This window comes from Exophiala viscosa (assembly GCF_022695815.1).
Source record: "Exophiala viscosa unplaced genomic scaffold EDD37scaffold_14, whole genome shotgun sequence".
NCBI lineage: Eukaryota > Fungi > Ascomycota > Eurotiomycetes > Chaetothyriales > Herpotrichiellaceae > Exophiala > Exophiala viscosa.
The window spans coordinates 35,491-53,954 of NW_026944366.1; the positions used below are offsets into that span (position 1 = coordinate 35,491).

General features: G+C 51.1%; 7 protein-coding genes across 7 annotated transcripts; 2 read left to right on the forward strand and 5 right to left on the reverse strand.

The window, feature by feature from the left end:
• Positions 1-612: 612 nt before the first annotated feature.
• EDD37DRAFT_641482 (tRNA-splicing endonuclease subunit sen54 N-term-domain-containing protein) lies at positions 613-2,409 on the reverse strand. The gene has a single exon (XM_062817310.1). The coding sequence runs from the start codon at positions 2,310-2,312 to the stop codon at positions 813-815; it is 1,500 nt and encodes a 499-aa protein (XP_062665831.1). The 5' UTR covers positions 2,313-2,409; the 3' UTR covers positions 613-812.
• A 527-nt stretch (positions 2,410-2,936) lies between these two features.
• On the reverse strand, positions 2,937-4,451 carry EDD37DRAFT_569973 (uncharacterized protein; the record flags this gene model as incomplete). Its single annotated transcript, XM_062814253.1, has 3 exons — positions 2,937-3,502; positions 3,530-4,156; positions 4,211-4,451. The coding sequence occupies 3 exons, from the start codon at positions 4,449-4,451 to the stop codon at positions 2,937-2,939; spliced, it is 1,434 nt and encodes a 477-aa protein (XP_062665832.1).
• Positions 4,452-4,662: 211 nt separating this feature from the next.
• EDD37DRAFT_180924 (4-coumarate-CoA ligase) lies at positions 4,663-6,932 on the reverse strand. The gene has a single exon (XM_062809959.1). The coding sequence runs from the start codon at positions 6,730-6,732 to the stop codon at positions 5,065-5,067; it is 1,668 nt and encodes a 555-aa protein (XP_062665833.1). The 5' UTR covers positions 6,733-6,932; the 3' UTR covers positions 4,663-5,064.
• A 1,800-nt stretch (positions 6,933-8,732) lies between these two features.
• On the forward strand, positions 8,733-9,740 carry EDD37DRAFT_569968 (uncharacterized protein; the record flags this gene model as incomplete). The annotated part of the gene is made up of 1 exon (XM_062814252.1): positions 8,733-9,740. One exon carries the CDS (start codon positions 8,733-8,735, stop codon positions 9,738-9,740), a length of 1,008 nt encoding a protein of 335 aa, XP_062665834.1.
• A 1,060-nt stretch (positions 9,741-10,800) lies between these two features.
• Positions 10,801-12,404, reverse strand: EDD37DRAFT_613207 (uncharacterized protein; the record flags this gene model as incomplete). The annotated part of the gene is made up of 3 exons (XM_062815431.1): positions 10,801-11,934; positions 11,993-12,136; positions 12,198-12,404. 3 exons carry the CDS (start codon positions 12,402-12,404, stop codon positions 10,801-10,803), a joined length of 1,485 nt encoding a protein of 494 aa, XP_062665835.1.
• Positions 12,405-12,768: 364 nt separating this feature from the next.
• EDD37DRAFT_641492 (uncharacterized protein) lies at positions 12,769-14,274 on the forward strand. The gene is made up of 3 exons (XM_062817311.1): positions 12,769-13,032; positions 13,100-13,530; positions 13,583-14,274. Exons 1-3 carry the CDS (start codon positions 12,955-12,957, stop codon positions 13,881-13,883), a joined length of 810 nt encoding a protein of 269 aa, XP_062665836.1. The 5' UTR covers positions 12,769-12,954; the 3' UTR covers positions 13,884-14,274.
• Positions 14,188-18,233, reverse strand: EDD37DRAFT_181036 (cohesin complex subunit SCC3). Its single transcript, XM_062809961.1, has one exon. It carries the CDS (start codon positions 17,964-17,966, stop codon positions 14,379-14,381), a length of 3,588 nt encoding a protein of 1,195 aa, XP_062665837.1. The 5' UTR covers positions 17,967-18,233; the 3' UTR covers positions 14,188-14,378.
• Positions 18,234-18,464: the final 231 nt, after the last annotated feature.

The following is an 18,464-nucleotide window of genomic DNA, read 5'->3' on the forward strand; positions in this document are numbered from 1 at the left end:
GAGGTGGGTTCTCAATGCCGGGCAAAACAGCACCTCGCAAGGGCTTGGCTGCAAGCCAACAATCTCAATGTCTAATGGGTATCACACCAAGTCAGCAATGGTGAACAGAAACGGGAGAAGGCAACTCCACCCTCTGTCGACATGTCACCAGCACTGCGGGAAAAAGCATATCAATGTCACTCCCCGTCAGCACGTCGGTGAGGACATGATATGCTGGAGTGCGATCCAGGAAAGCATCCAGCGTATCATCAGCTAAGCATAACCTGCCCTGCCACGATAGCTCGAGCTCGTCAATGGCCACAAGCTGGATGTTCAGCCCAATATTCAACCATACTTCCAGACCCCTTCTTCCCCTTAAAAACATTCCAACCCATCTCAAGCATATACGCGACCCGAGTTTTCTCTACAGGCCGACGTCTATAGAAGATGGAAGATCAGACCCCAAAACTCCCTAGATCATCAGGCAGTCCGCCTGGCCTTTCTTCCATGCTGAGAAGCGGACGTTCTTTCAGGGGGAGACAGATCATATCTACTCCTGTTCATGAAAATTGTATTTCATACACATCTTCAAATTGGCGTCTACGTCTTTACACATCCTGCTATCATATCTCTATTGTAGGAAAACGTATTGTACTGTATTGTATGCCATACTTAAAGCCCTCTGCCTAGGCCGCCGTTCTGTCTATATGGGGTATCATTTCTATCATATCCTGCTTTTCGCCATCTTTGCCCGTGCTCAGTCTTCACCTCTAGCTCGTCAAGTCATCACACGTCAGGTAACCTTGCCAGTGAACACACGACCGGCATCAAGTCTACTTGCCCTTCGGCTGGCCTTGCCCCCTCCCCTGGCCATGTCTCGCACCACCCCGACCTCCACCACCAGCACCTCGTCGCTGACCCTTCGACCCAGACCTGGCTTTCTCCTCGAACAATTTCTCCGCACCAAAACAAGCGTCACTCAGCCTGAGATAGCTTACCACACCCATGTCCACGATCGCCAGAAGAACATTCCTCCTTCCATGCTTGATCCGCACCTCAAGTCGACCCCCCTTCTCTTTCGAGAGGGAGTCTTCAGGCTGTGTGTCAAGCAGTTGCCCAATCTGTGTCAGGGTGGGCACGGAAGTGGTGCGCGCGTCGACGACCACGATACGGTAGTCTGGTGGTGGAGGGGCGGTCTTGCGGTATGTGTGTGCGTTGACGGGTTTCCAGACGTGGAAGTGGACGCGGAAGGGTGGTTGTGGGGGTGACGGTTGGGGAGAAGAAGCAGCTCTCGATGTGCTCGATGCGTCGTGGTATGGTATTAGTGCTAGTGAGCGGAATATGTCTGCGTAGTTTCTGTATAGGCCGGGTGCGACGAGGGGACCTAGGGCTGGACATGATTGTTCACCGCCGCGAGGTTGAAAGAGCCAGGAAACCAGTCTGTGGATTATGGCTGCTGCTGAAGACAGAGGCTGAGATGCGTCACGAGTAGACGTTGTTGTGAGATTTTGCGGCTGGTCTGGGTTGTGGTAGGCGTCCCCATTTGCTCGGGGAGGGTCGACGTCGTGCCATGTCGGCGCTCGTTGGACGACATAGCCTGCTCTTTTCAGCGCCGCGTAGACGCTGTACCGCTCTAATGTCAAGCCGTCTTTGCCTATGAAGCTAGCATAAGCACCCTGTAGACTCATGGGAAGTTCGCCGATCTTCAAATCTGGCTCTTCTCGAGATTTGGGTGCGACTGGATGATCTTCCTGCTCGGCCGTATCCTGTGTGCTGACCTCGTCTTGTGCAGAGCCCGTGGGATGTTCTGCATCGTCTGAATCCTGTTCCTTTTCCTCAGGTACGTCATGCTCCGGCCCGTCCATGTCTGGCCATCGGATGTCCAGACTTCCTCTTTCTAGTAGGAAGAGTGCTTCTTCTGGTAGGAACCAGGTCCAGTTATATCTATCAGCCACACCCATGACTTTGAGATGTGTGCTCTTGAACCTCGGCACCACTACGCATCTTGCATGTCTTACTCCAGAACCGTTGTCGTCAAACCTCCAGTCATTTTCGTCGGGCAGGTATTGTCCTACAATGTGATTCTTTCCCGAGTGCACCCTAACTGCACTCAAGGCAGTGTGCATAGCAAGGCGGGAGGCATCGAGGGCAGATGATTGTGAGCGAGTAGGATTGGGTTCAAAGTCTTTCGTGCCGCGCTTTGGGATAACGGCTTGCCCAGCGCTGGAGGAGGTCAATTGAGTTAGAAAGCGGAAATCTTGTGTTTCGTCCTCGAGGTCGTCATGACCGGACGCCGGGGTGATGTGGATGGCATCTTCGTCTGCGTCTGCCATCGAGAATTGCTTGTGGAAGAGTTGTAGGTCGCGGTATTAGTCTAGGTGAGGCAGTGGTTGAGGATAGACTGCGAACCTGAAGTTGCGAATACTACACATGACTCGTGTCAGAAAAATTCCACGAGTCATGAATTTCCTATCTTGACTTGTCTTATCTTAGCGTCGATCATCAGCCTTGTCCACATCCCTCACGGCCACCGACGCCCCTTATCGAGATGTTCACACTCTCCATCGTTTGGCTGGAGCATTACTAGGGAGAATCACGAGCTGCTCATGGTGTTGTGCTACCTGCGACTGTGATCAGATCTCCTCTACCTGCCCAACAACGGATATCCCTCGATTGCTTCAATGGCGTCCTTCAGCTCAAGTTTATCTTGACATTCGACGTCCCATAGTCACCTTATCAAATGGACCGTCGCTCTGACATCACGCATCGCCGTGCTGCCGACAGTCCTTGTGATACACAGCTCCTGTCGACCATCCATGCATTCCAAGTCAGCATCCGACCAAACTTGCTGGTCCTGCTACGTCTGTAAGACAGACCATTGTCCAGTTCCAACGACTCCTCTCCGCAACAGATTCGCACATGGAGACACCTTTGACCAGGTCACGCACCTAGAATTCCTAGTCCCCTTGGCCATCCGAGTCCTCTTGGTCATCCGACTTAGCCAGCTTCATAAGTCGAAGTTCTTTCGCAAGCTCGGCAATGTGACGAAAATCCTCGAGAGGTCCGGCTGGGTTTGTAATATCAGCGACCTTTGTGTCAGGGGTGTTCTTCCTCGGCTGATCATGCGCATTGACTGCTGTAGGCTTGTTGATATGATGCACCGGGACCTTCACCGTCTGCTCCTTCGTACCAATCATTTCTCCCACAGATTTCACCTGCTCAAACGAACCGTGTACACCGCTTGGATGCTCATGAAGTTTGAAAAACGGTAACCCAAGCTCGGCGTAAGTGTCCATGGTTATCGGAGTTTCTGGTGCTAGGAGCCCAGTGACAGCTTCGAAATTCGCTGCATCAAGAAGCTGAACATTGAAGACGATTGTTGCGGATTTATGCCAAGTTGCAACTGGGTACCCGTCCGGAACGATGACTTGCTTGATCGAGCCGCCAGCTGCTAACCCCATCTCCTTAGATTTAGCTCCTGGCACTGTACCGCCACCACGTAATCTCAGCACCACTTGCATGGCTGCGTCCTGCACAACCTAGTTAGTACTGCAGTGTGTACCAAGAGCTTGATGGAGGACACGGACCTTTATTCCCCCAGTATAGGAAAAAGCCGTGGCATCTGGAATTGTTAACACCCGATATTCGAGCACCGCAGGCTGACTTACGGTCCACCATTTGTTTGCCGCCGAAAATACATCTTTGCTGATCCTCCGGTATACCTTCTCTCGGTCGATCTCCTTCTTCAAGTCTTCCACCGTTGTTAGGTTGTCAATATGGAGCGTCAGAGAGTTCCCGGTCAGAGTTTTGACGCTTGCTTGGACTGGGGATTGACGGTCCTGGCCAGTAACCACAGCCGGAGTAACCTCGATTTGCAGACCGCCATACACTTCCTGTGCTGTTACCTGGGCCTCGACGGTATAGCCGTCTCCTAGCTTTGTAGCAACGAACTGTCGTACCAGTCCATTGTCGGTTGCAAATCCATCCAACGACTTCTGGCCAGGGACAACGACGTAGTCTTGCACGGACGCCTTCTGCGACACAAGGCTTTGTCGATGCACCTTGCTAGCATCGCTTTTGGCAACAGGTTGACCCGAGACAGCGTTGATAGACCCGGCATAGACCTTGACCGCGAACGGTGCTGTAGCCTCGAAGTTGATCCACATCGCCTCAAGTTCTGTGGGCGAAGTGAGTATGCATGTAAACTGCAAGGTGCAGCAGTAGTACTTACGATACATTGGCAGGAAGATTCCGCGTTTGGCGACAATGCTCTCTGGCAGGGATTGAGCATACTGCTCGGGTTTGTAAAGAGGAAAATTACCCATATCAGGGGGCAGGTTGAATTTGTCACTGTTGTCTGGGATTCTGACTGTTCGCTTGAAAGAGATTTCGAGCTGCTCGTCTCCATTCGGCCGGCTTATCTCGACGACGTTGTCATTTCGGACGCGACAATCGTAGAAGTATCGTGTCATTTTGACTGAAAAAGAGCCAGCCGATTGTCATATGATGGAGCAAGGTTAATGTAATGGCAGGGAAGGGAGTGTGAACGAGAAGAAATAGGCCAGAGGACAAAGCTCGGCGAATTGGCAAAGGCAGTAAGGAACAGTCAAGCAATCAGGCAGCGAAATTGAATGCAAGGGTGTGGTAGGAGCCAAGTGAGAGAAAGGTGAAGAGAAGTCGAAAATCGATGTCATGTGTGATCAGTAGACCGACTTCGCCCGCTGGGTGAAAAGATCGCCGGTTGTTTCCAGCATATTCACTTCATTTGCTGCTCACGGATTGCCGATTGTTTGTCAAACATCACCGAAGACACGGGAGCTTGCCGTCTGCCCACAAGGCCTGACATTGAGTTCGGATTGCTGTGCGGCGTCCTACCTAGGTACTTCCTTGCTCGTTAGACATCAAGGCTTCGTTCTTTTCGCATTTGTTGGTCCGATCTTTGAGGGTTTTGATCATCGTCGAGGCTCACTAGCCAGGCACACAGCGTTATATCGGCGAAAAGCATGATACGACCACCGATAAAGACGGACATTGACAGCAAGAATGCTTTGTTCAAGAGTGTCAGACAAAGAAGCCATCATCCCATCAGAGTCTTGCTCTGACCTGGCCTTCGATCTCTTTGGCATCCTGTTTGGCCCACTCCTTCATCAATTTCCTCACAATCTTGCCGCTTGCGAGTTTGGGAACCTCGTCGATGAACTTGATGCCGCCCTCCAACCGTTTGTGTTTAGCGACTTTACTTGCGACGAACTTCTTGATGTCTTCCTCCGTGGTCTTGCCTTTAGCTTGCTCTTGCAGCGCAACGTACGCCCGAGGAAGTTCCTCATCGTGAATTGTGATACCAACAGCAGCAGCATCCGCGACGTCCGGGTGCTCCAACAGTACAGCCTCCAACTCAGCGGGAGCAACTTGTAGGCCATTGACCTTAATAAGCTCCTTCTTCCTATCCACGATCCACCACAAGCCTTTCTTAGTGATGGCAACGTCGCCAGTCTTAAACCACTTGTCCTCCGTGATGCTTTCCTTTGTAGCCTTCTCATTTCGCCAATAAGATAATAACATTTGAGGTCCTCTAAGCCACAATTCGCCGGGTTCGCCATCTTTCGTGATTTCTTTGCCGTCGTCATGGACCAACATGGCTTCGGTATTAGGAATCAGGTATCCTATACTTCCTGTCAAGTCCTTGGTCATGCCTGGCATCATGATCCCAGCGCACGTTGTTTCGGTCATGCCCCAACCTTGACAAATGACCAGATTGAATCGTTTGCTCACTTCGTTCTGCAATTCGCTTTTTAGGGGCGCCGCTCCGCAAAACAAGTGTTTCAAGCTGCTGATATCATACTTTGCCGTTTCAGGCCGCTTACTTAGCATGACAATGATGGGCGGCACCACCTGTAGCGCCGTGACTTTGTATTGCTCGATATATCTCAGGAAATCATCGAAGTTGAATTTGCCCATCACGTACACTGGAACTTGAAGTTTGCAGGCGATGTTGATGGTCCAGAGCTGTGAATAGGCATGATATAGCGGAAGGAAGGCCAGCCAACGCTCTGGTCCTGGATTGTTCTGCGAGTACTGTGTCCCTTCGAACTTGTTGAAAATACACTGAGCAGCATTTGTGATCAGGCTGCGATGGGAGATGCAAACACCCTTTGGAAGGCCGGTCGTGCCGCTGGAAAAGTTGATGGCTGCAATCGTCTGCAATGAAGCTTCACCGTCCAACGGGTCCCATTGCCAGGACTCGGCTTCTGACTCTGAAGCGAGAAATGATCTCCAATCACGCACACCTTGTGTGATTGGAGACTCTGTGTCCGAGAAGATGAACAGTCGATCTGTGGGGATGTTCGCCTGCTTTGCTGCCGCGATGCCGGTGTCCAGGAGATCGGGGTGAACAAGTACCACAGCTGCATCAATGGCTTTCATCTGATGGGCAACCTCATTGACAGTGTAGATAGGGTTAGCCCCGGTGAATAAGCGTTTCGAGCCAGCGGCAGCCAGATACGCTGCGCAGACATACATGTGATTGGGGGTGAAAACCATCACGGCTTGTTGCTCTTTGATACCTAGCTTGTCAAGTCCCAAAGCAAGCCTTTTGATCCAGAGCAGCATCTGGGCTTGCGACAAACTCACAGAAGGATTCTGCGCATCGATCCATAGTGGCTTGGTAGACAGCGGCTTATCAGGAGGGAACAGGTATGAGAGAACGTTTTGCTTGGGGATGTCTATATCTGGATAGGGAGAAGAGTAAGGCATTGCTGAGGGACTGTCAAGAGGTGGACTGATTTGGTTCTAAATGGATCTGTTGGCGATGATATGTGTACGCGTGGGAATGGCAATGTTGATAACGATGGACATACCTCATTGAGATACCTCGAACTCCGTGTCTCTCGGCCATACACGCTTACCTCGGCTGAAGCCTGGTGAAGTCGGGGATGTCGAGCTCGGAGTTCATGAGGTGGGGAAGACAGGGGAGAGAAGCAGAAAAATGGCAAGGTTAAGAGATGGAGCATCAATTGCTGTCAAAACTCAAGAGAGCACCATTCTCCCCACTGATAAGCCTAACGAGCCTAGGGCCCGCTTAAGCATCACCTGGGGAAATCATGGAGTACAAAATTCCTCTCTGACCTTTTGTACGTACAGTAGCATGATGGTTGATTTTGGAGCCGCTTTCCTTCTTGCTTGAGGTGCCTTTTACAGTGGTTCACTTCGTCAAGTTCTTCGGCGTCCCATTCGTGCCCAGTGTGGTCGTACTCATACAAATCAACCTTCGGTGAAAGCCCGTATGATGCTGCCGTTGACCATGCCAGAATCGCTCCACCGTTTTCGTCACCATGCCCTACGCCATTGACCGACGGATAGGTGAGCTTCTTTTCTTTCATGAGTTTACAGTCAATTCCTGGAGACCGCCCGGCATGCTCAGAGGAAAGCAGCAAGGTCAACCGCCTCGTCGTCTGAAAACTCTCCCTCGTCCGATGACTCGTCGTCGTGCAGATCTTCTCGCTCCGCCTCTGCCAATACATTCGGCCTGCCCTCCTCGTCTCCGTAAGGATTTCCGGCAAAGTCCTGACCCACGTCAGGATCATCGCTGAATGGTGTTATGACCGGTGTCGTGAGGATATCAGTCGAAGAGGCACTTGCGGATGGTTCAGGGGTGTTTTGGTGCGAGATATCATCAGAGTTCTGATCCGGATCAGTTTCAGAGCTGTCGTCCCATGGTGCCATGACTGGTGTCGCCGGAGTATGGACCACTTCCCAGTCTTCCGGGTCCATTTCCTCAGGGTTGCGCCAAGGTCCTTGAGCTCTTTGAGCTCTAAGCTCAGCCATGCGTTCCAGCTCTTCTTGCGTGTAATCTTGAACCTCGCTGATGTCGTCCATTTGCAACAACCTGACAGAGTCAAGCTTGGGTCTTGCTTCGTTATAAAAATGGTTGGTGCCAGGAGGCATGATGCTCAGCTCAGAAGTGCACGATTGCAAGGAAGGGTTGATGGAGGGGGTTGACGTTGAGTTGAGAGTGTGATTTGAATGCAACCTACCGCAGGTGGAGGTGAAGGTGCAACTCGGAATGGAGGTGAACTTGCAAGGAAGGCGTAAGTGAAAGTGAAATCCAGGACGAAAAGAAGGTGAAGAAACCCGCAACCACAAAAGTCATTTCTAACGATGATTATGAAGGAAGCACCTTTGGTCCCTCGGTTCACTGCTCCTTGTTGTCCGGCGCCTGTCTGCTGCATCATTCGCGTTGTTGACGACGGCCACCCTACGTTGAAAATGCAGTTCCTGTCCTCGAGAGTCCCATCGTTCTGACACTTCCAAGAGATAAGGAACCCAACGTGGTCATCTCGAAGTGCGCAGATGGAACGCAGAAGCATCAACGAGTAAGCCACCACACAAAGAAGTCCACGCTGATGAACTCCGTTATTGTCAGAGACATCCGTGCAAGGACCGATATCCCTTGACGGAATTATCAGATGGACGACTCGAGTCAACAGCAAGGCATGCCGCCCAAGGCAAGGATGGCTCGACTCAGGGAAGCATTCTGGGCAAACTCACTTCCACCCGTAATGTCCGCCTGATTGACCACATCAGGCGACCTGCGCGAAAGATCTCGATCTGCGCTGGGTACGAGTATTGACATGGACACACTTCCCGCATCCAGAGATATAAGATGTAGGCATGTCCTGGCCGTCCAGTTCACCGTCACCCCCTCTTTCGTCTCCTCTGTGAGCACTGGACACGTCGCTCATCAGACGGGCGCAATGGCAACTGTGGAAGTACAAGGACAGCCCAGGGCCCCAGCCATTAATTCAGGCCTCCCGGAAAGCCTGAGTGGTATAGAAGGTTCCGTCTCCAGAGCTCAGCTCGGCTGGTTGCGCCCTACAGCTGCCGACACACCATTCGCTGAAATGCGCCGGCGCCTGTTCGAGGATGATTATGTTTTCATCAAGGGGCTGCTGCCACGGGAGGATGTTCTGAAGATGCGAGAGCACTATTTCTCTCAGTTCCAAAGCTTTGGCTTGCTGAAGCCTGGTACGGATCCTGTTGATGGGATCTACAACTCGGCGGAGGATGTGTCCATGCACAATGGCATTGATGGTGGCGAGCCAACAGGAGAGGAGCTTCAGGCCCTTGTGGCAGCCCATGTCCAGCAGCATTACCTGGATTTCGTGGCGCACCCCAAGCTCCGCAGCATGGTCCGCAAGTTGACGGAGTGGGACGAAGAAGTCATGTTGATGAGAACGATGCTTCGTCATAACATCCCTGGAGGTAAGAGCACCGGCTTGCATTACGACAAGCTTTTCCTCCGAGGCGGAGAGGCATTCTTTTTGACTGCCTGGGTGCCGATTGGCGATGTCGGCTCCAGCGGTGGAGGATTGTTCTATCTGGAGGACAGCACAGAGCTGGCCGATGGCATCGAAAACGACTTCAACGAGCGGGCCAAGGACTTCTCCATCGAGGAGAAGATCTCGGCCTTCAACCGTAATATGACTGCCACCGGAGTACTCTCGTTGGACCCAACGGTGTTTCAAGAAGACAACGCACATCTGTCGAAGAAGAAAAGGTTCAGGTGGCTCGTCGCCAATTATGAAGCGGGTGATGTGGTATTCCATCTGCCTTACACCATCCATTCAGCCGGTGCAAACCAGGACACTTCTGGGCGTATCAGGTTGAGCACCGATCTGCACTTCCACGACAAGAAGGACTTCGACGCTGGGACCATTGACAAGCGGTGGATGAAGTTCTGGACTCCACAAGATGGCCTTTGATGCCGTTATGGTCTTCGACTGGAGGGCTGCATGACATAGCAGCGACTTCTTTGAGTTGCGTCTCGGGCACACCTGCCTTGTCAATCGTCGCGGATATGGCGCGCGATAGTAACATCCACAATAGAGCATTTTCGTGGCCGGCCCATGCATTGCGTTCGCTAAGCTAGCACTTTGATTGTGCGTCTTTCGTCATGACAATTAGGGCATGGGACTGGTGTACGGTAGTTGGGTCTGTGGAAAGAGGTTTAATGTAGCTTTGGGAGTATGTGCTGGAGGCTAAGACAGCCTTGCCTCTTTGTCGCCCAGACAATACTTAGCATGCAACGAGTACCGAGCCGAGGCTGAACATCCATGGATCTCAACAAGTAGCATAACTTCAATGCTATGCAAACCTGCTGAGGACCGATCGCTCGACTGATCCATGCCTAGACCATTCAAGGTTTCTGCTTGATTGTCTGGCTTCTCCAGGTACGCTAGTTCCAGTCAGTAGAGAGGTCGGAGTGCATATCTCGCAGGGAACGCAATCAGAAATGACGGCGATATCATGGGGTCGAACAGTATGCATTCCTGGACAGCTCGATTATTAGCCCTATTGGCGAGCACCCATCCCAGAGTAGTCGGCTGGGAGACTTCATCAAGTCAATTTTCGCTGTGGGAACCGCTGTGAGAAACCAGAAACTTGACCAGTAGATTAGAAAAGAAAAACAGGGTATCTCAGTATGCTTCCGCATGGGAGGGTCTTTCAAGACCAACCGTCCCATTCGCCTTAAGACCGCAAAATTCGAGCCGCCGTCATGCAACATATGAACCGACTCCACAAGATACCAGCCCGTTTGATGTAGGTCGCCATTAGGTGATGCGCCTGCATTGGAAGATGAGCGGAAAAGGGAGAGGAGAATCGTAGACTGGTCAAACCTAACACACTTCCAGTGAAGATTTGCTTTCGTGTCAAACTTTCGTCGTCTTGACCACACGGACGTCAATTCCATGGCCAAAGTCTTTGAATCTGGGAGACAAAACTGTTAGCACGAGCCATCAACTAGTTGGTGAGAATTGCAAATTACCTGCAAGCGTCCCCATACCAACAATCAGATTTGTTGGGATCATTCTGCGGACATCGATGACCATAGATGCATTCGGGGTCAGAGCAGTCTAGCTTGTAGTAGCACGGCGTCATTCGTGCCACTTCCCGCAAGATGTTCCGTTCTCCTTTGGACAATGGATAGGTATGCGAGTGTGAGCAATTGTTCGACGTGCAGTAGGACGAGCCTTGAAGGTAGTAAATGTTGCAGAGCTTGAGTTTCTTGATTCGCTGAATTTCATGGTTTGGGATTGATGAGTCCACCTTGTCGATTCTCTGGCCGTGACGGTTGCGATCAATGGCTTTGGTGACCGGTTTTGAGACGATTGGCTCGGGACTCTTCATCGAGGTGGGTGTGGAAGCCCCTGGAGTTGTCGCTTTCGATGCTGCAATTGCAGGTTGCGCAGTCATGGAAGCCCAGGTCATGCCAGGTGTGCTTGGACCCGAGCTGGTACCATTCGTGGTGTTCGACTCTACACGTGAGAGTGCTGGTAGAGTGGCAGTAACCGCCTGTAATGGGCCTTTTGGTGGAGATGGCACGGGACCCAGCTTCGTTGTACGGAAGACATTGTCAAACTTTGTCGTTTTGAAATTCTCCTTCAGCGTGGCAACCTCTTTCTCAAAGGGTACATCTTCCAGAAGAGTGATATGGTCAAGCACTGAGCAGTCTTTCAACGTCTCTTCGAGCAAAGTTGCATATTGGCCGTCGCTGCCACATCCCAGCAAAACTTGATGACAATGACAATCGTAAAGATTCGTCTTGAATTGTTCACTGAGCTTTTCCTTTGTGGCATTCATTCGGGGGCCAACATCAACAAAGTCGAAAAGTAGATGAGTACTGTTGAGGCCGCGTACAAAATCGTCCAATATCGCGGGCCGCTCGATAATCTTCAACCTAGCGAGGGTTTCGGATAATGATTTGATGTTTGCATAGATTCGTACAACAATCTTTGGTGTTTCCAAATGGTGTAAATGGTCGGCCACGAAGGCAGTCACTAAGGTAAAAATATTGTTCGCCGCTTCTTTGCCGCCTTTTTCACCCTTGGATAGGAGTTCTTTTGTAAAAACCAAGAGGTCGGCATCGATGAGAACTGCGATGTATGAGTTCCGGTCCTAGAGCTATTGTTAATCCTGGGCCCTCTGGTACCGACACGCTGCTGGACTGGCGTACCATTATCATCTTAACCTGTAGTAATTGTTCTTGAAGGGCGCTTTCTCGCAGTTGAGCATCTCTAGAATATTGACTCTCTCGGCTGTTATCCAATTGTAGTCGATCTAGTTGGTTCTGTGTGTTCTCGAGCTGGTACAACAAGTCCTGCAACCAGCGTTAACCATTAGGCTGCAAGGCATGTATCGAGTCCAATGACTGTCCGTACCTCGATCAACTGATTTTTCTCGTCTTCAAGATTTCTCAGACGCTTATTTCGCTCTCTGAAAGATAGTTGTGAGTCCAGGCCGCCACCAACACCAACACCAATCGGGCGAATGAATGTGCCATTTCGAGAACCGTAGTCGGGGCTGGAATTAAGTAAAGGGTGGTCGAAGGTTGGGGAGAAAGGATCGAAGCGAGCCATGTCGGGCATTGAGGATGGTCGAGGAGGTCAAGTTGAGATTAGAGAGAAGTAAGTAGATTGTGTAGGAGTGAAAGAAAGGAAAAGGCTTGTTGGCGGTGAAGCTGATGTGCCAGGCGCAGGAACCGATTACTTTTTTCTTGTGCCTCGAAGATCCTGGGGAATCAGATCCTACGCGTAACTTTTTAGTGGAACGGATTTGCAGGTGCTCTAGCGCGTTTCCAAGTGAGATGCAGCCAGGGCGATTGGTTGCTCGCAGAACAAAGTGGTCGCCAGGCACCGCCTCCCGCGTTTAGGCTGGGCGGCAACGGGCACTTTTCCTTAAGGACGCCTAAGAGACTCACCAACGTCATTTTTACCTACAGCCCGGGCCCCTAAACCCGAAAACGTCTAACAAGCGTTAGCGGCCAGATTTCCCCAAACTGAACTCGAAATTCCACAATAGCTGCAAGTCATTGAGAGTGCGATACGCTGTCCTCTTGTACACCTCCATACGCAAACATCACCTCACCCTTTCTTCCCTTTCCACCTTCCTCCGTACTTGTCGCATATCTCTTCCGTCATGGGTCGTTTCTTGGATCTCGCTCTCCTCCTCCTCGGTTCCCAGGCCGCGGGTGTTTTCGCCCAAGCGGTCGGCGCGGTACGCAGTCCAGCCACGTCTGATTCCGCGCACAAATGAATAGCACCAAGGCTAACGATGATCTTAGGATATTGATGAAGAACTGGAGAGCCCTTCGACGAGCCCTGCCCTCGCAGTCACCGTCGAAGCCTCATTCCCCGATGCAGAGATCTTTGGTATCAAGCTTGTCAATGGCAAGCCCACCGAGTCTGTCCTCTCCTTCATGAACGAGGAACCTGAGCCCGTCGTCGTGCAATTTGTTGGTGGCAGCTTATGGTCTCCCGATCTCGCCAACCCAGTCATCGTTCGAAACCTGACAACTGCTCAATATGCCATTGAGATTCCAGCCGGTGAGAAGCAGAGTCTCCCGTACCGCTTCACGACAAACATGCACCCTCAAGACCTGCGCCTCAACTTGGCCGCTGTCATAAGCTCGCACAACACTTTCTATACCCTGCAGGCCTTCAATGGTACTGTGACCATCGTCGAGCCCGACGCCAGCATCTTCGATCCTCAACTGTAAGCTTTTGTTCAGGTCGCGTGCCACTCCCTACAAACTAACACCATGTAGTCTGTTCCTCTACTTCTTCCTTCTGGCCTGTGCCGTTGGAGTCGGCTACTTCTTCTACACCATTTGGATCGCGCCATACTTCCCACAGAAGCGCAAGCCAGCAAAGAAAGCTGCTGCTCCAGTCAAGAAAATCGATGTGGGTCAGGTCACTTCGGACAGCGAGGGCCCTGTCGTATCCACCGGCTCCAAGAAGTACAACGAAGAATGGATCCCAAGCCACCACATCCAACGACCTGAAGCTCGTCGTGTTAAGAGCGGTGGCAGACCCAAGAGCCGCGGCAAGCCAGAAACGACCATTTAAAGGCCCCAGTATGTTACTTGGCTGGCCGGTCCTTCATACATGAGGACTACATGGATATGGGTTGCGAAAACGAAGTTGAACGTGCGGAAGGGATTGGCATCTGCGACTCATAACCAACCATCAGGACGGCCGAAGCACGAGGACAATGCATTTGGAAAGTTGATCACATAAAACCATGAGGTGTCGCAGAAGTGCTGAAGGAATATGAAGGGATGGCGGGCAAGTGTCATCTCGAAGGGCGCGGTCTCGTGGTGCTCAGATGAGATCATGTCATGAAGAGCGTGTGGTGCTCAGACACGCAAGTTGTATGAAAAGCACAAACAGACAAAAGATAGGAGATCAGAACCAAGCAATCAAGAACGCTTTATCGCAGCGTACATATTACACACAATCTTATGTGACTGTCTTGCTGCACATCCAGCTCAAGGCAAATCCTCGCTCGCGCGATGCTCGAAAAACACCGAATTCATCAACGGCCATAGTATAATACACCGCTCAATCACCTGTGATATCCTCCTCAACCTCCTCGCGTCCACCCTCATCATCAGCTTCTTCCTGCTCATCATCTTCGACCTCTTCTAAATCGCGCCGTCTCTGCGCCTCTTCTTCATCCTCATCATCACCATCCTCAATATCGTCATCAACGACCATCTCCTCGGACAGCCCTACGGCAGGCTTCGACGGCGCTTTGGCTCTAGCAGTATCTGCACCACCTTTCTTCGCGTCAGCCTTGACATTCGCCTTTGCCTTCTTCTTGTCTTTCTTATCATCAAGATACGAAAGCAACGTTGAGTAATTCTTGCCCAACTTTGTCCGATTCAGCATGAGTCTCTGCTTGACTTTCTCGTCCTTGATCGCGCCCCCGACAAGTGCAAAGATGATCTTACTTGTCAACTCGCACAGGTTCTGTTCTGCTAGAAGAGCAGCCTGCTTCTTTGCTCCCTTGCCGGCTCCCTCAAAGCCATCCTCGTCATCATCCTCGTCGAGGTCCAAGTCTTCTGCTTCATCATCAGAGTCCTCGGGCGGCTTCTCGATGTCTTCCTCATCGTCCTGGACCAGATCTTTGGATTTGCGTTTATCGTTCGTCTCGATTTTTCTACGCGTCTTCTTGGCGAATGACTTCTCCAACCTCTCATGTGTGACCATGACTTCTCGGACAATGTCGCTGGGCATGTTGGTGATGAGGCTGTTGAGGTCTCGCTCAGTGTCTTCATCCAGTTCGTCCTTGTCTGAATGCATGTTTCTGATCGTAGTAAAGAGCGCGAACAGCTCTAGCACATTCAGGATGGCATTGTAGCGTACAGGATCCAAAGGCGTGCGCAGGATAATGATTGGAGCGACGTTCTGCACAAATGCTGTCCTCGTCATAGCAAACTCGGAAAGTGACCTCGTTGAGAGCTGGCCCACATCATTGGCGGAGATGGCTTTCTTCAAGCCAAACACTTTCCATCGGAAATAGCGTGAGAAAAGCTCGATGAGAGCAGTACACAGCTGATCTTCTAGCTCGGCAAAGGCATCTGTTGTGTCTGCGTCGGGCTCACCACGCTTAAGAAGCTGGAGGAAGAGGTCGATGAGACTGCCTTGTTCGCTCGCTTTCCCTCTTTGTTTCTTGTTCGTGCTAGAGCCCAGCTTGGACTCAACTAAATGGCTGCAGTCATACACACCGGCAAGCTCGGCGAGTCTCAGCGCTACATTGACCACCGCAGCAAGTGTCGACTTGGCTAAGCTGCCTCTCTTCTCGACTTCCTTGCCTTGAAGGAGGCCGGCAAGTGTCGTGACAGACTCGGTCCAGATTTCGTGAACCTTAGCGTCGGCCGCTTCTTTGCTCTGCTCATAATTCCTGGCATTTCTGAAGGCGACACTTGCTGCAGCAAGGACCTTCTTGTCCGAATGAGAGGTGAATTGTTTACTGATGTCGTCAAGCATAGCGGAGTAGGTGGCCTCACCACTTTGCAAGTCATTTATCAGGCCAATGTCAAGCAACTGCTCGATTCGAAGAATAGATGAAGCAGATTGAGGGGTGCTTCCATATTTGCTGAGAAGCTTAGGCAGGAGCTCAGTGAGATTCTGTGCTGCAGCTTCTTGTTTTTCTCGAATCTGATCTTTGGTTGCATTGGTTTTGCGACTGTTTGAAGGTTCCAGGATGGATGACAGGTGCTGTTTGACCGCAGAATGGAGGACGTCCAGCAAGATGATGTCTTCGCCGGGGCTCAATTGGTAAGCTTGCTGTACTTGAATGTTGATATCATCTTCTCCACCAGATGCTGGAATCGAAGAATGGTCGTAGAGAAGGTAGCCTGCAAGTAGCTCCCACTCATGCAATTCTTTCATATGAGGATAGATGGATTGCGTGGCAAGCGTGTATCGAGAGTCACTTGAGTTATCCATGGGAAGAGATCGAGTATTTGCGCCATCTAATGACTCCTCGTCGCTGTCATATCCGGCAAGTATTGATCCCAGACATTTGAATTTTATCCACGACCGCGAAGGCACCAGATAATCATCTGTGTCGTCCTCCGTAGGCAGAGCTTCCTGATATTGAGCCTCGTCGAAGTCCTCAACAGTGGCTTTGTAGAGATCTTCAGTATTTGAGACAAAGAACTTGGCAACGGCTTTTCGTATGCGTGGCTCGCTGTCGAATGTCAGCCGTCCTATGGTGTCAATATCGTCAGGCTCCAGCAGCTCTGCGTCACGTAACCTGTCCAAAAGTTCAATGGCCTCAACTCTGACACTGACATCAGCATCTCTGGCTCCCATCTCCACCAGTCTAGGTCGAAACCGGTCTGTGAAAGCTCTCAGAGCAGCGATGTTGTGTTTGTTCTTGAACAGGATTTTCAACTGTTTTACATCTTCAAGTCGGGTCTGAGAGCTGGTGTCGTTCAGGACCCATCCCAGGTATCGCAGAAATTGACCTTCAAGGAACATTTTGCGGTATAGCACAATCCAACTTCCAAGCGCAGCGACGCATGGAGCTCGGATTCTTTCCTCAATATCTCGGTATCGGTGAACATACACAGTATCGAACGCGTCTCGTAATTGAGTGTCGATGGTCTCAAGTTTTGCTTCTGTGTCTTTCTGGCTTGCTTCAATAGTCTTAACACGGGCTTTGTTGACGCTCTTTTTCTTCTTCTCGGCGTCAAGCTGGGTTTTCAGTGTTGCCATGGTCTCCTGCAATTCTTTTGCAACCTCGCAAAGAGCAGTACTCATTGCCAACGAGATGATTGTGGATGTATGCCTGAAGGATTTGTAGTTTGCGCCCGACATTGTTGCAACCCAGACGTGTATATTATCATAGACTTCAGGCTGATCGTAGAAAGCCCCTGAGACGTGCAGCGCCTTGATGATGGCTTTAAAGAACTCTTCCAGAACGGTCTGAAACCCAGCATACTGTTTCTGTTTTGAGACCAGAGGATAGTCTGGTGCCTTTTGCTGTTCATATTCTTGTAGTACATCACCGAGCCTGGTGGGCACTGAATCCAAGTCTTCAATGTCCTGAGATTCGATTTTGGAGTCGCAGCCGATGCATTGGAGTACGAAGTTGATCAGGTCTCGGATGGCAGCGACACTATCGCTCTGAACCGACTGAAACCAGACTGACGATGCATCTTCGGGCGACTGTCCTTTGCCGAAGACTTCGGCATATAGACCTTGTTGATGCGCTTGACTCGGGCGAGCGCGTGCCTTTTGAGCTTTGCTTGCTTTACTGCCAGCTCCTTTCTGTGCATCGGCTGAACGAAAAGCCAATGTTGTACTTGGGCCATTGGTAGTCTTTGCTCTCTTGGTGGCAGGCTTTGCCGCTTGCGGCTTCGCTCTCCTTGCCCTACGTTGCGCCTTCAACTCTTCCTCATCAGGTTCATCTTCATCTTCGTCTTCTTCGGATTCCTCGTCCTCATCTTCTTGGTCGTCATCTTGTTCATTGTCTACTGTCGTTGCAGGGGCCGGCCGTTTTCGCTTGGTGGTGCCGTTGGTGGGAAGGCTACCATCATAGAGTTCCTCCGCAAAGACGTCAGGCTTTCGCACTACTCTTCCAGATCTGCGTCGAGATTCTGCTGTGCCATCTGGAGCACTGGAACTGACTTCCATTTTTCTTCGATATGATGCCGGTTCGGGATGGCTCAATGCATACACGTAGTAACCGTGGATTAAGCAGCCTTCCGCAGCAGGTTGGTGGCAGATGTGACGCGCAAACGCCAGCGATTGTGTAGGGCTGATCTACACGAGTAGCAATACAAAGTCGGCCGTGGCAGGCAGTTGGAATTCGTCGTAAAGAGTTGGCTGCGGGATTGGATCAGGAAACAACACGCCGCATGGCAAAAACGCGTGACGCGAATTAATGCTAGAGTGGAGGGGATGCGAGAGGGTTTGTGTTGGCAGTTAACATTTAAGTGACACCACCTACCTAGCCACAGTGTTTGAGAGGGTCGCGGCTCCCCACACTTAGTTAAGCAAATTTCCAAGACCTCTCTAGACCTAGTAGGTTAGGTTACTGTGGTCTAGGGTATCTACGTAGGCACTCTGGCACTCTGCACTGTGCCTCTTGTCATGACACAAGCATGATGAAGCACCACGGAGGAGCTTGCT